At 40.6% G+C, this 15645-nt stretch overlaps 1 protein-coding gene across 2 annotated transcripts in view; it reads right to left on the reverse strand.

Annotated features, from left to right (window-relative positions):
- Positions 1-15645, reverse strand: part of LOC145442439 (5-oxoprolinase-like) — a 65838-nt gene that overhangs the window by 4401 nt on the left and 45792 nt on the right. For both annotated transcript variants that reach the window (XM_080320345.1, XM_080320344.1), the window contains 22 exons: positions 14865-14956; positions 13960-14151; positions 13348-13473; positions 13178-13284; positions 12045-12293; positions 10890-11002; positions 10743-10831; positions 9607-9724; positions 9497-9551; positions 8398-8608; positions 8034-8146; positions 7348-7436; positions 7074-7293; positions 5923-6061; positions 5567-5726; positions 4404-4491; positions 4280-4346; positions 2874-2984; positions 2085-2186; positions 1213-1387; positions 629-738; positions 21-159 (listed from right to left, as the gene is read on the reverse strand). In XM_080320345.1, coding sequence (XP_080176471.1) covers positions 21-159; positions 629-738; positions 1213-1387; positions 2085-2186; positions 2874-2984; positions 4280-4346; positions 4404-4491; positions 5567-5726; positions 5923-6061; positions 7074-7293; positions 7348-7436; positions 8034-8146; positions 8398-8608; positions 9497-9551; positions 9607-9724; positions 10743-10831; positions 10890-11002; positions 12045-12293; positions 13178-13284; positions 13348-13473; positions 13960-14151; positions 14865-14956 — 2865 coding nt within the window. The remainder of the gene's footprint in view (positions 1-20; positions 160-628; positions 739-1212; positions 1388-2084; positions 2187-2873; positions 2985-4279; positions 4347-4403; positions 4492-5566; positions 5727-5922; positions 6062-7073; positions 7294-7347; positions 7437-8033; positions 8147-8397; positions 8609-9496; positions 9552-9606; positions 9725-10742; positions 10832-10889; positions 11003-12044; positions 12294-13177; positions 13285-13347; positions 13474-13959; positions 14152-14864; positions 14957-15645) is intronic.

The raw sequence follows: 15645 nt of genomic DNA on the forward strand, positions 1-15645 counted from the left end.
CGGTATAACGCAAATCTCACGTTTATCGCTGTTTTGCTCTGCAATGTCTTTCAGCATTTCTCTGACAGCAACTTCTGCGTTCTCTTGAATGTGCTTCATATAAGCTTGCACGACATCCAGTCCATAGTAGTCGATCAACTCCGATACTACCTTGATACCCTGTGTTAATTTGCGAAAAAAATTAGTATGTTTTGTTATTGTATATCATTGTTATATCCAGTTATCGTCTGGGTTAGGAACAACAATTAACAATCGCAATCAACTTTGACAATTCCTTTTGTTGTCGAAAATATGCTTACCCAAGCAACATAGTTTCGCTCAGTCACACTGTAGTCACAACATATGTACATCAATTACCATAGTTAAATGGGCGAAAGAGGATTGGCTTTCTGCTTGAAAATGAATAATTGGAAGAATAAAAACATAAAAAAACACATGACTCTCTATTCCATATCCTTTCGCCAAACTTTGTTTGACAGAAGTCCTACATTAATTGTGTGAAACTGTAATGCTTGACACATTTGGTTACCAAATCAGCTTACTATCTAGACACATCCCGAATCTAATTTCCATCGCAAATTAACGTCATCCTACATATTAGAAATCACAATGCGTGCAATAAAATTACCCGTTGATTAGCTGCGACTTGAGCTCTGAGATCAGCCAGATTGTCGTGAAGATTGCGTGTGCCGCTGCACCCCGGGTATTTCATCGGCGCTTTCAACGCGGCAGTAACACCTGTCATTAATAAAAGCCATCATTAAAGAATTACTCCTGAAAAATTTAAAGCATTCTTCACGCGCTACTTCTAATTTCACGGTCGGTCAACTTTTTCATAACCCAGTTAGTGACCACTCTGCAGAGATTGAAAGCACAGAACTTCAATATACAATTAAACAATATATTTACAGTGAATTAAACCAGAATATTTTTGGCTGACTTAGTCAGGAGTAATCGTCAGCAACTAGCGCTTTGTTCTTTCCAATTCTCTACTAGTTGCAGACGATAACCCCTGATGAGTGTCAAAGTGTCAACCAAAAATATTCGGGTTCATTTCAATAGCAATATATTATTCAATTTTACATTTTCGTGGGACTTTCGAACAAATTTCAGTCGTGCCAAGATTCAGTTACGATACGAAATCAATTCTGGATTCGGAACAAGATTTTGAAGCATTCATTCCATTCCTCTCAGCCACCCTTGCCAGCTGACCTTTTTCCTGAAATTCCCCGGCTTTCACGAGTTTGAAAGACATGAAAACAGCCCCTTCTTCCGTTATCGACGTCGACCGAGGCGGCATCGATCCCGGCACCAGCCCGCCGATATCGGCGTGGTGGCCACGGTTGGCGACAAAGAATATTGGTTTTGAGCTTGAAGAATGAAACACCTGCAGGGACCACAGAAATATTAAGATATTTTAAACAAACAAAAGACAAATGGGCATGGTTCGCAAATTTTTGCAAGGACTTCAGTCAGGTGAGCAACGTATGGTATAAAATTAATCAGAAGTGAGGGTTTTTTACGAGTAAGTAATACATTAAGCACTGTGCTTGAACCCGTTGCTTCGTAACCTTTTTCACTTCTCGACCAACTTTTATTGCCAGTTTTGTTGTGCGACCCACTTGATTATGAGATGATAACTAAATTAATGAAAAACAATTTAATGAGGAAAGAAACAATGTATACACATGCAATATACTATTAATACGAAAGCTGAGCTCACATATTAGATCTTTTCATATCAATATTTCAATTGAAATTTCAACGTTTTCACGTAAGTATGTTGTCATTGCAAGTCATATCAAAGGCAAGTTGGAAGTGACTTATAGAGTGATCACTGACGGCAAACGCGTACTGATATGAAGATAAAAAATCAAATTAGACCAGGTGTATTTTAAGTGTGCCCCATCACATTGCAAACGAGCATACGCTATTGAAGTTGAAAGTTAACTGAAACGGTGGATATGTCATTCGAACAAATTTGATGGGTTGCAAGGCAAAGCGAAACAGCACCCAATTTACCGGCCAATGACCTACAGCATCAACCTGCTTCATATCAATTCGAAAAGAACGACGTAACTTACCGGTGTGATGACTGTCAAGTCTGGTAGATGGCTTCCGCCGGCACAGGGATGGTTCGACAAAATGTGGTCGCCCTCATGAATATTGTCTTTGAGAGTTCGCATCTGGAATCAGGCCATGATTATACTTTGCACGCAGCAATACTGACAGCGACTAGCAAAGCCTTCTCAGCTAAAGAGACATAATAAAAATCGTCAAATCCAGGACTGCGGGATTGGGAATTCAAGAATATTTTATGTTATTGCGACCGTAGTTATAGAAATTCAGTACAGTCTTTGGGAATCCTGACTTGAACACCATCAAAAATTCAGCAAATCAAAAATTCAGTCAAATGTTATCGAATGTCACTAAAAGTTGCCAATTAAAAAAAAAATATTGTAGGCGTAGTATAGTAATTATGGTGAGAATTTATTTTGAAACAATTTTTAGTAAGATTAGTATCATTATGCTATTGATTTACATTTATTCTTTCGCAATACCATTAACACAAAAATGTTCAGAAATATATACATTGCGCAGTATTAACTGCCTATTGTAAATGATGTGTGTGTGAGATTCAATTCTATCAGCAGCAGGATTGTAAACAAGTCACGAGGTTCCGAGTCGCAAGTCAATCTCACATTTATAGTTTTAACTCGAGTCAAGTTGAGTCGTTTTCAATTCACCACCGAGTCAAGTCCGAGTTCAAGTCAGTGAGTAGAGGGTCGAGTCCGAGTCATGTATTTTTCCACGGTCCTAACAGTCTGTGAATACCGAAGACGAAATGGAACTGTTTGGAAGCGTAATCTTACTTGGAACTGAACGGCTTCCTGCATGGCACCGAGATGAACTGGGATGTGTGGAGCATTTGATACCAGCCCGCCCTCGGGATCAAAAAGAGCGCACGAAAAATCCAATCGTTCCTGAAATATATGTCCCACGCTGGAATCGCTCACTACACTACAGAACAACAAGGGCTGTGCAGAATGATATGTGGACTGCAATCAAGTATCAAGCAGGGTTGGGCAACGCTGAATGCCTGGATTATACAAGTCAAGACAGACTTGAATAGTTCATGTACGTATCTTTCGTGTTAATAGTATTTATGGTGGGCACCACTATAATAAATAATTACAGAATGGGTCACCGTAAATACTATTTTATTCACAATCCAAATTTTTCGACGGCAATAACTCCGCTTCAACTGGTTGGAATCGAACCAAATTTGGTGAACATCGTTTCTATAGACAACCTAACACTTTCATGGGGTGAACAGAAAATTTTCAAACTTTTTGTTATTTATTTTTATATAATAAATAGAAACTTTCTTCTCCTGTAGCAATGCGGCTACTGGTTGGAATTGAACCGAATTTGGTGTGTAGGCTTAAATTAGGTAACCTAACAATTTTATCAAGTAGCCAGTACGATTTGAGAAAAAAAAGTCATTTTTGAAGAGTCTTACTATACAATCGAATAGCGTATCCGTATCGAAATAAACCTGAATATTTTCGGCGACGCCATGTTTAGTGATAGGATTGTTGATATGCAACGTTCTTTGTTATTCTCAACTAGCCGATTACGACTACCCCTGACGTGTGTCAGACGAAAATATCCGGGTTGATTTCAATATGAATATACTATTCACGTTATAATGCCGAATTTGCCAACCCTGACTATCTGTGAAAATAATGTGATCACTATTTTAAAGAAATGACTCGTGGTGCAGATTTTAAGTTTGAGTGATACGATAAGGCAATCGCCATTTGAAGGTCCGGACGGTGAGCAGAAGACAACGAAACGATGAATTTCGTCGAGAAACTGTCTCCCAATGGCAACAGGCGTATAATTTCCATATTCGAAAACATTGACTCTCACCACGGCGTACAGCGCTCCTTCAATCAGAAACGACGTGACAAGATGGTCTCATTTTTCACAGAAATCCATCAAGCTAGATTCATTCTACAATTGGTGAAGCTGGTTTTTAGTGGGCAGAGTCAAGATATCAGTAGAAGGGTTATAATTATCGACCGTATCGGGATATAACACAGAATCCAATTGGAACGCTAGCAACAACAGAATATGCGTTGGAAACGCCCGATTTGAACCATGGCACCGATATTGGGTTCTAATTTGAACTGGGAGTGATTCGAATGAGATCAACGCCAAAGCAGCAGCAGTATAGTAGCCGGCACGTTAAATTGCGACATAACATAAGCACCTTGATGTTGGTCGATATCGCGGTCCGTTGCAATATCCTTCCCATTTGCTCGGCAATGCTCATGAAACTGTAAAGTATACTGTCGTGAGATAGAGCGTGCGAAATAAACAGTGACGGCGCATACCGGTGAGAAAAGATGGACAGTTGTATCGAGTCCAAATCTGTGCCGACTTTTTTCACGCTACTGCTATCGATGCTGATGCAGATATCGCCTGTGGTGCAAATGAGTGAAATTGGACAGTAGTCGCCGATGCCTGTTTGGCCCAGGCGCAGAGGTGGTCATGGTCAGCAATGAGGTACTCCTAGTTTTGTGGCACACACAAGAAGATTTGCTGTGTTTGTAGACTAACTCCACTTCTGCTGGACAAACTGCTTATTCTTTTATTTTTTACACTTTTGATTTTGTAAAGTGGTTTCGGGATGAGTTATGATAAGTCTCACTTTTATCAGTGCAATTGTCTTAACAATGGAGCGAAATTGCCCCTGCACCGTGGCAATTGTATATATTCGGAACATTGACCTATTTATGGTTTTATTAGTCATTTTGTGTTGGACGGGAAGATGTTTCCCGCAATTTCGGGGATGCCCACCTCAGTTGACTGCTAAGCATATGCAAAGACGCCCCTCCACCAAAACTACTTACTTGGGTAGGGGAGAGGAGGGTAAGATGAGACACTTTTTGCACATTTCAACCCCACTCAAAGAGTAATGCCTTCAGAGCATAAATTTTGGTTAAGATGGAAAGCCTGTGATCTGTAGGCCCAATATTTATACCTATGTTTTGATTTACATTGAACAACATACTCCATTTCTTCAGCGCCAATAATCATAGGTCAAATGACTCAACATACCCTGAGTGAGGGCAACATGAGGCACGCTGTGTTCAAGATGAGACACCAGGCAATTCTAGTTCATTGCAGCACGAATTCATCCCAAATGCTGATTCAACTAGTAACATCATGAATGAAATTACTAATCATGAAATAATTCACTTTTAAAATAAATTTGTATATCATATATGATTTCAAATGCCATCTCAACATGCCCCGAGTCTCATCTTCGCTCCTCTCACCTACTTTCCAAACCTTTTATTTCCTGATAAAGACCCGAAGCAGTACCTTGGAGATAAGTACTTCTATATGTGCGGTAACGCTGAATACTCATATATCAGTTGCCGTTCCGAGAAATTCGATAATTGACAAAATGCCGTAATGTACTCTCGTGAAATTATATAAAGTGCTGCCATATAGAAATATGATAGCCCTGCTATGGCACAAGAATACAAACCACTGTCGGACATCGACGCAGTGCAGTCCGGTTCTACCAACACCGTGCTATTCTTATCGATAACGATAGCCGGCCCTGCCACTTCGTTCCCGGGGTGCATATCTTCAAACAGATAGACTTTCGTGTCTCTGTAACCGCCCGTGAAATAACATTCAACAGTCTGAAATAGATCAACGCATGTAGCTAAAACACAAGAAATAGCAGTGTCAAAAAATACTTGGATCACTATAATAAAATGCGACGCCAGATCCAAATCCAGTATTTGTCCTGTCACCAGCACATATGAAGTCCTATGCTTTACTTGACATGCCACGTTAATACTACTGCAGGCCACTAAAAATGCAGGCTACGCTTACCGATTCGACTCGAACTTCATCATGGCTCTTTTCTTTTTTATCCGCTGCATCGTAAAAGTAATTGCCAGTCGCCCGTATCCGCAAATCGTCGATAATAATCTTACGATCTGGGATCGTAAATCCGAATTCTTGCTTGTACCTGCCAAAGAACCGAAAAATTAGATTTCTCTGTCGCGTGACCAGTGTCAAAGTTCAAAATGCGTAATGCCAATAATATTACAGTCCCGATATACGTCGCTATCTCCGAAGCATGAAATCAGAAGGGTACGCCCCTGTCATGGAATCGGAGCCCTCAATCCCATGGCTTCATGTCAATAGTTAATGAAACCTTTGCACCTTCCCAGTAAGACATAGAAAATCCTAATTAGCATTGATCAAAAATGTAGACCTAAACCAGATTACAGACTTTTTGGCCACAGCTGGATGGAATTCTCACTGGAGTACACATCGTTACGAGCAACTTAACACGCTGACTCTAGAAGCCTAACTAAATCATGCGGCAAGAAACGTCAGATTTGTGCCACACCGACATTAATTTCTAATCCAGTAATAGTAGAAGAAGCAATTTCCAAAACATGTGATACGTATTGCAAGTGATGGTAAAAAATAAGTCCAAAAAGTATTCAAGTAAGTAGTTTGAAAGAGTAGATTCGGTCACCGTATTGCGACTAAATTACAAGTAGAAATATACTTTTCAAAGACGTGTCAATACTACCTTAAGTGGCAGTAGAAAAATAAAATCTAAAAAGTATTCAATTATGTAGTTTTGAAAATTAAATTGTACCGAGGGGTCTTATACTTTCAGCAATGGCAACCTTTGACATTTAAAGACATAAGCTATCTTCTTAATTTATGCAAAGTGACTGCAATGACACTACAAATAGGTGTAATATTCGAGAACATATGCCGGTGCCATGCGGGACCTATTTGACGCGGTTCTTGCGACAGTTTCGCTTATAAAAGTAATACAAACTCATCACACAAGCACTTCCCACATTTACCTTGTTTCTGACCACCTCTGCACCCCAATAATGGCAAATGCAGAGCAAAATAACACCCCGATTCGATTTCTGACTAAAAAATTCAAAGCACTTTCCAGCGAGAGTGAAGCATTCACGGCCAAAGACAACATCAAAAACACGCAAGCCAACCTCTCGTTAAACGCCGACAAAAAATCTCCGTATCGCGAAGTGTTCCTTCTCGGCCTCCTTTCGGAAGCGCAACACATCAGCGCGCAATCGGTCCTGTCGTACCGCAAATTGAGAAACGGCTCGCATTTGATTTGCGCCTTTGAAAACCCTTGTTTACCCAGTTCAGCTTCGCACGACGATATCATACCCGACAAACGCTCGTCTATGCCTTGAATTGTTTCTAAACACCGAAATCTATAAGAAACCTGTTTCAGCGCAATACCGTTAGACGTACCTTTGTTGTATTCGCAAGCTGCCGGTTCCTGCGCCTCGTGAACCACGTCGGCTAGAGCCATGCCATAAGCGGAGAGTATACCGGAATATCTAGAGGCATATCGCAACGATATTCACATTGGTCCATGGAAATAGACATACGAGCATTGCGACACAATAGCATGCAGTATTTGAGCACGTGGGTTTAGGTTAGGGTTAGGATCAGGGTTCTTAAACCGGGACACGTGGTTTCATAGACTAAAAACTATATTGCCCTCATTTTAAGATATATTTTTATTTTTGACTGAGGCACATTCTCATTATCAGTGCTTACCACAGGCCACAACAGTCACACGGAAAACACGGTCACTAATATTAAAACACCAGCTGGCAGTTTCCAGGGCGAAAGTGATGTGATGACCCTATATTTTAGTCATCAGCTTGCCAAATTCCGCAGTTAGGCTACTCGGTATTGTACAGTCCATAACCTTTCTTGTGTTAGACCAGCAAGAATAAATTTAGCGGTCCAGGTTCATAGGAGTTCCAGAACTCTTGGGTTAGAGTTGGTATTAGGGTTAGTTTTGAATTATGAACTCGCATGCTCATGTGTTGCCTGCTCAACTGTCGTGTTTCATTGTGTCTCGCGCTCTGGTCTGGTAACCATTTACGAAATCGAGAGGGGCACGTCAAAACGATCAATGTACTGACTTGTGAATGTGAACTTTAGACATTCCGAGCGACCTGGCGATAGCGCAGGCGTGCTGGCCACCCGCTCCGCCAAAGCATGCCAGGACGTGACGCGCAGTGTCGTAGCCTTTGGCCTTGAAAATTGCAGCATTTCGTCAGATTGCGGGCTGGGCAAAATTGTGTGGCCGAGCACTTCAATTGCAGGCTTTTACAAGTACAGAAAGTCAGTATCGCAACAAATATATATCATTTCCAATGGAAGTCAGCTGAAAACCTTCGAGTGGAATACATTTCGCGATATGAAAATATTATATGCTGCGACTTCGGCTTGAGTATGCACATTGACCTACTGCATGTAATTTCCACATTCGAGACGCCCACTGACCTGAGTCAACGCTCTGATAGGACGACACATCGACTCATTGGCGACTTCGATAAAACCCATCGCGACTTCTTCAACGGTCAAGTCTTCGTTCGAAGGATTTTGACTTTTCATAAACTGATTCACTTCGTCGGCGAGTTGAGAGAATTTTGCCCGAGATGCCGCGGCATCCAACGGTTCGTCTTCCTTGGGGCCGAATATTTTCGGAAAATACCTGAAACGGATGGATTTTAGAGTAACTGGTGAAATGAGCGGCATAATTCATTTGCCACTATTCGTACAATGAAGGGCAACGATTGTTACACACTTGTGCATTCTGTTCGGTTTTACTCCTCTGTAAAGTCGGCACCTAGCTTTGGAAGACCACATTAGTTGGTCTTATTCGTTGGTTACAGGCACTTTTATAATTTTGACTCAAGTCAAGTCGAGTCATTTTTAATTCAACACCGAGTTAAATCCGAGTTCAAGTTAGCGAGTAGAGTGCCGAGTCCGAGTCATAGTGTTTTGACTCGAGTCCCATTTCAAGTCACTATGTTCACTGTTCAATTCTGTTCATACTGGTTCAACCCACTTTTCTTGAGTGATATTATGACTCGAATTCATGATATAGTAATTTTCCTCAGTCTTTACAGTTTCTTACCCTATTTTCCAAGTATCAGGACTGATAAACGAAGTACCAATAATTTGGTAACTGCACTATTCTTCGAAGTTACAATGAAATGTTTGTCTTGGCTGTCCTAGTCTCGAGTCATGTGACTTGGTTAGAGTCACGCACAATGACTTGAGTACAAGTCGAATCAATACAAAAATTGACCCGATTCGAGTCATTTTACGCTTTGAAAAATAGACTCGAGTAAAGCCGAGTCACCAAAAAATCGTGACTCAAGTCATTACAACCCTGCATTGAACCCCCGAGTCTCCTGTGGAAAACCGGTTAAGAACCACCGAGGTGGAAGTTACCAAGTCACTAGTGCCTTTCGTCAGTGTGTTATCTTCAAGACTCTCAAATGCACACTGCAGGTTCTTATTACTAAATAATTCACAGTATATTTTTTTCTATTTTTACAATGCTGCTTTTACAGTATTCTTTATTCAAACTTACTGAGGTAAAAGCCTTCCGAGGCATAGATTTGCGTCCGTGACAGCAAGTGGTCCGCCTACAAAGATAAAAAATTCCGAGTATAATGCTGCCGCAAGTGGTCGGCGCGTTACCTTTCTTGTAACACGCCGGTCCAGGATGGGCGCCGGCTGATTCGGGTCCGACGACGAACATACCGCTGCGGAAGAAAAGCATTGAACCGCCGCCCGCTGCCACAGTGTTGATATCAAGCTGTGAATACAGGAAGTAAACTCGTTAAAAATGGTAGGTATAAATACGATATGGAACGCTAATAAACTATTCAGTGATTTATCGTTAGGAAAAAAAGCGGTGGCAAGCAGAGGTGGGCAAAGTGTTGGTACTTGCATAGAAGGAACGATTTCCAAATTCCGGCAAACCTATGTGGCAGTAAAAAATGTAGGTCTAAAAGGTATTCAAGTACAGTCATTTTAGCAGTCAATCGAACGAGGCTGCTTCCGAAATTGCAGGAAGCGTCTTCCCGACAATGAGTACAATTTTTAGTTTTATATATTTTTAAATAATTATATATTATACTCAGTTACTGTGACACAGCGCTGTTTCGTAAAGTCGCTGCGACAATTTCGCTCATAAACAGTGATGCGTACATATTTACAACTACGTAGGTAGTTACGCCTAAAAGCCGAAAGTAAACGTAGAAATAGTCTTAAAACAAGTGAAGTTGAGTAGGCAAAACCTACTTGATCACTATGAAACGCTAATAGTAGTTTGTTAAGAGCAATGCCCAAGCCGATCATATCTGATAAATTAGACGAAGAATCCAACTACTGTAAATACTGAAACGATAAATTCACTTCTATCTTGCGTAATTATTGTTGATCAGTTGTTCTTTTCTGTGGGTCCACCTAAAACCCGTTGTTTCCTTCGTCAATCATTTTAGCGAATGAAAGCCTCGGTAATTTTGAAACAATATCTTTTCTTCAAAATTACAGGTCAGTGATTCGAATGATCCTTCTAATTTGCTGTATTACGTCAAATAAATAGAGATGACGATATTGCGATGCCTCTAGAAAGTGAGGAAAATTTTACCACCAGATTTAAACGGTACTAGAGTCGAGATTTCAAATTTTACTGAAAAGCAAGCAGGGGGGGGGGACTATTAGAAAATAGATGGAACTGGAAGGCCAATGTACACTGGATAAGCCTACCCTTTGCCCCTGTTATTTCACAATCTAATCAAAATCCGTACCAACACTCGGATTCAAATTACTTGAGGAGCCTGTATCGTGACGCCTGCCGTCGTCGTTTCGAAGATATGCTCGTATTGTCCGGCGTACCTGCTAACATCCGTGGATGTGCCTAAAAATTTGTTACCGATACGTTGCAGTGTCAAGTCGACAGTGTATCATCGTGGTACCTCCCATGTCAAATCCTATCACCGGGGATTTCAATTTTTTCGAGTATGCCGTGAGGGCGTAACCGACCACGCCTCCAGCTGGTCCGGAAAGTATTGCTTTGCTCCCGTTAAATCTAAAACGCAAAATTGAAAATGAACACCACAATCATATCGTAAGAGACCGAGTAGTTGGATCGACTGCACACAGTGACAGTGTCTGTCATTATTGGATATTTTTCAATGCGAATTGCACTAAATGGAGAATCATGCCTCGGAGTCGGACAGTGAAATTTACCAACGACGGTACCGTAGTGAATTACGGTACTGCGAAATAAATAGGCTACATGATAACGATGGCAGCGCAGTTGAAATTGTGTCTCCCTTCACTTCATTTTGCTACCTTCCTAAATAATCAGCCTTCTTGAACCCCGAAAGAGAACATTACACGATAACAGGAGGTAAAGAACTGTGGGATAAAAATAACATACGGTAAGCCTTAAACAACAAGCCCATCACGAATGCATGATGGAAAAACCTCTGTGTTTCACATGCCTACCAATGAAACACCCTCGTAATTATAATGACCGATTTGATATCCCTGAATACCCGAGGTCATACTGGATCAGGGTTGCAACGACTCAAGTCATTTTCAAATGCGTAAAACGACTCGACTCGAGTCAATTTTTGTATTGACTCGACTCGTACTCGAGTCATTGTGCATGACTCGAACCAAGTCATATGATTCGAGATTGGGACATCCAAGACAGACATTGTCTTGTAACTTCGAAGAATAATAACGTTGCCACATTATTTGTATTTCGTCTATCAGTCCTGATACTTTGGTAAATAGGGCCGGAAACAATTAAGACTGACGGAAATTATTGTATTATGAGTGCGAGCCATTCTATATCGAGCAGAGTTGAAAAAAAGTGGGTTGAACCGCATTGAACAGAAAACTGAACAGTGAACATAATGACTTGGACTCGAGTCAAAACACTATGACTCGGACTCGACCGTCTAGGACTCTACTAGCTGTCTTAGACTCGGACTTGACTCGGGTGGATAATTGAAAATGACTCGACATGACTCGACTCAAAACTATTAAAGTGAGATTAACTTGTGTCTCGGAACCTTGTGACTTGGTTACAACCCTGTACTGGATCACAAAAAACCGACCTATCAACCGGAGTGAGACCGCCGTCCGATTGCATAAACAGTAGCTTCACGTTTTTCAAGCCTTCGTCAAAACCCGATTGGAATCCGTCCAAGTATTGTTTTATGCAAGGTGTCAGATAAGCGTCGACACAAGCTGTGTAGCCTCTGGGTACAATCTTCACCATTGGCATGACTTGCGACGACAGGGAAACCTGTTCGAAGCCCATTTCCAACGCGATTTCTCCCACTCTCTTTTCATGGGCAGAAAACCTGTTGCGAAGAAACAAATAAAGAGGGTGAAAACACGTATTTTAAAAGAAATCAATATATTTAAACAGCGATACAAACAATCGAAGACGATGCCAATAAATGTGAATTATTTTTGCCATGATATTATCCGATTCTGGAATTCTGGACAGTTTTTCAACGGCGATCATTTTGCAGACACCAGACAAAAACTGCCGGCTTTGTATGTGTGACGAGACATACATAAAATTTTCAATACGATTTGTTAAAAATTGGAATTATATTCACATTATCTTTCACATAATATCAATTTTCGAAACTATCTTTCTATTAATTCAATATGTATTTTACAAATTGCAACTGAGTCACGTGGTGGCGGAACAGTGCATCAGGGTTGCTATCCCTTGTTTATTTAAAAGATTTGCCCCGATTTTGAAGTGCAATGTCATATAAAACTGCATTGCCCTTATTTGTAAGATTTGTTCTATTTTGTATTAGTCTCAGTGCTTATGATAGGCCGCAACTCACAACAGCCAAGTCAAGGATGATATGTAATCCCTTTTATTCGGCCAAGCCGACTTTATTAGGTTAATGTTGATTAAAATCAGGACAGAATGCCTCTTTCAGTTGATCTACTGAGTTACAAACAATGTCTTCAATTATTATTAGGGTTGTAACTATCGTAAAAAATGGAGGAGTCATTCCACAGAATTAGAAAGATATAGGAGGTAAGGTAAACCCAAACATGACGCATTTTTAGTGGTTTTCATTGCATTTTCATCAGGCCTTCAGAAGTGGCAGTACGGTTGGCTGAAGAAAGAGGCATCTTACCTTATGCACGGGTCTATTAATGGTGATATTGAGATAACAATCATCCCCCATCGCAAAATTCGCCACGATTTACTTACATGTAAGAATGCATCAACACCACGGCGAGGCTTTTGATGCCTTTATTCAAGACTTTCCGAAGGTCGGTGCGCAAAATCTCTTCGTTGATCGATTTCGAAACTAGAACCTATGGAGCGAGATTTGAAAACGTGACATTTTACGTGCGATCAGAATCATAAAAAAACCACACTTTTTCACCAGTACTCCCAACGATGGCTTCGCCGTCGAGTCCAAGCTTGCATTTGCTATGCTCCAAAACCGCTCTTTCCTCAACCTCCACCAGGTCTTTGTAGAGCACATCAGGTATTTCTATTTTCTACAAACGAATCAATTTGCACTACAATCATTTATCCAAAATTGCAAAAAATATTGCAGGATGTAATCTGTCAGCAACGGAGTACACTACTTCTACTTTTTAGGGCACACAAGTAAGTTTCACCGCTCGCCTTGGTGTTTTAACCTTATGACTAATTTACCTCCGTGGCCTACCATTAGAAGGCGAGCTTTCCTTCATCCATCGACGATGAAAACCTTCATAATTTCACCTCTGCAAGCCCAGAATGCCTATCGGTCTACCATAGATAGGCTTGATGTAATTCCAGAAATCTATTTTGTGAATGTAGAAAAGGGGTTCGCAACCTGGGGGCCATGACCCTTTTTCGTGGGGCCTTGAAAAAATTGATCATTTCTGAGTCTCCTTTAGGACAAACATTAAAGTAACGGGCTTTACGGGCACATCAACATTGATTCGTAGTTCGAGAGCATGGTGTCGTGCTTATCAAGTCCTAGCAGCCAAACTCACCAGATCGAAGATTTTCGGCCTGGATTGGTTTCCGATGTGGAGCAGATCACGAAATCCTTTTGTGATCGCCAACGCCATTCTCTCTCCTTTCCTCTCAAGCAGAGCGTTGGTAGCGACGGTCGTGCCCATGCGTATGAATTCGATTTTCGACGTGTCGATTGGCTTCCCTTGCGGCATAGAGATTCCAGTCTCCTGAGAATATAGCAAATTATATTCAATAGGAACCGATAAGCTGTACTCATATGCTATAAGAGGGCTAGTATCCTTTTGTAAAGATACCCACGAGAAGAAGCAGCGCGCTGGGCAAACTTAACATCACTAATCCTGATATTTCAATCAGACGTGGGTCTACTGGTCTCAGTAGTCATTGTTTGCAAACTTCCACTCAATTACAAGTAGAAGTAGCGTACAAGTAGAATTAACTACTACAAAATGAAGTAGAAATGAAGTACCCAAGAAAGTAATTTCAAAAAAGCAGAGTGCATCTTCGCGAATAATGCAAAATTGCACTGACACTTTTTCGAAATGATATTCAGTTACCGGTACTGTCATACAGGGGCTATTGAGCCCCGAGTCATTATGACCCCCAAGTAGGCCTACTTCCTACGTTACAAAATCCAAATTTAAAAAGTAATTTGACCTAAAACATGTTACGCAGAAGTGGAAGTAGTCATTGAACATAACCACTTGAGTAAATTGAGTAGGCTGAATATACTACTTTAGTACCCCACAAAAGTAGAAGTGCTTTGCTCCCTGCTTTCAATCAACCATAATCTAAGTACCCGAGTCTGTGAGTAAATATGTACCGTACAGCCTTATCTATTTATGATCGATCAGTTTCAAAATGCCCGGCAACTGGACAGGAACACTGACCATGATCCCATCAATTTCAAACAAAGTTTCACCTGTTCCATAATTCGCCTAATAGCTTCAGTAGGAGCGTCTCGATAGTTGCCGGGATCCACAGATAACAGCTTCATCACTCTGGTCTTTCTGCCTGCACAGAACTTGGAATATCAGCCGAAAGTTGTTGGCTGAGCTTGGGTTACCACGCATGATGGTGGTGTGAACAACAGCTACTAGCATATATATAAATATAGCAGGGTGCATGACACAATATCCTATTTCTATACAGTCAAAAACCTAGCCTACGACTTGGAAGATTTAAGTGAACAATTATGTCGAAGTTATGGCAACATAACATATCATAATGAGGAATTTAGCGTATGGTATGTAACATGTAAATATAAATTATAAATGTATTAAAAAAACAATATCAATTCGATTTATTTAAATTCTGTCTCTGCCTACATCAAATTCACGGCGTGGTGAATACTGTCGATATTATAACGAATTTTGAACAAAGTTGAAATTTAGCAAAAAAATTTAGCATGGAAGAGATGAAAAATGAATGTGGATTTAATAAATCGGATTTCAAGATTTGGGCTAGCCCAGCACCACTTGCATAATTGATAGGTCTTATGGGGTCAGATTTGGATGTACAAATTTAGCGGCCGATATGGGGATATTTATTCGTGGGTTGTGTTTTAGTTGAAAAATTATCAGAAATTGCATTCATTATGACACCAACTGAACTAAGTCAATTAGACTACTGTGTTGCTAAATATTGGTTGTAAAATTATGATAACCCAAAAACAATGATGATTGATCATTCACATCGATGTG

The sequence above is a fragment of the Botryllus schlosseri genome, chromosome 7 (genome assembly GCF_051294905.1).
Source record: "Botryllus schlosseri isolate E-star chromosome 7, Bs_hap1, whole genome shotgun sequence".
NCBI classification, from domain to species: Eukaryota; Metazoa; Chordata; class Ascidiacea; order Stolidobranchia; family Styelidae; genus Botryllus; species Botryllus schlosseri.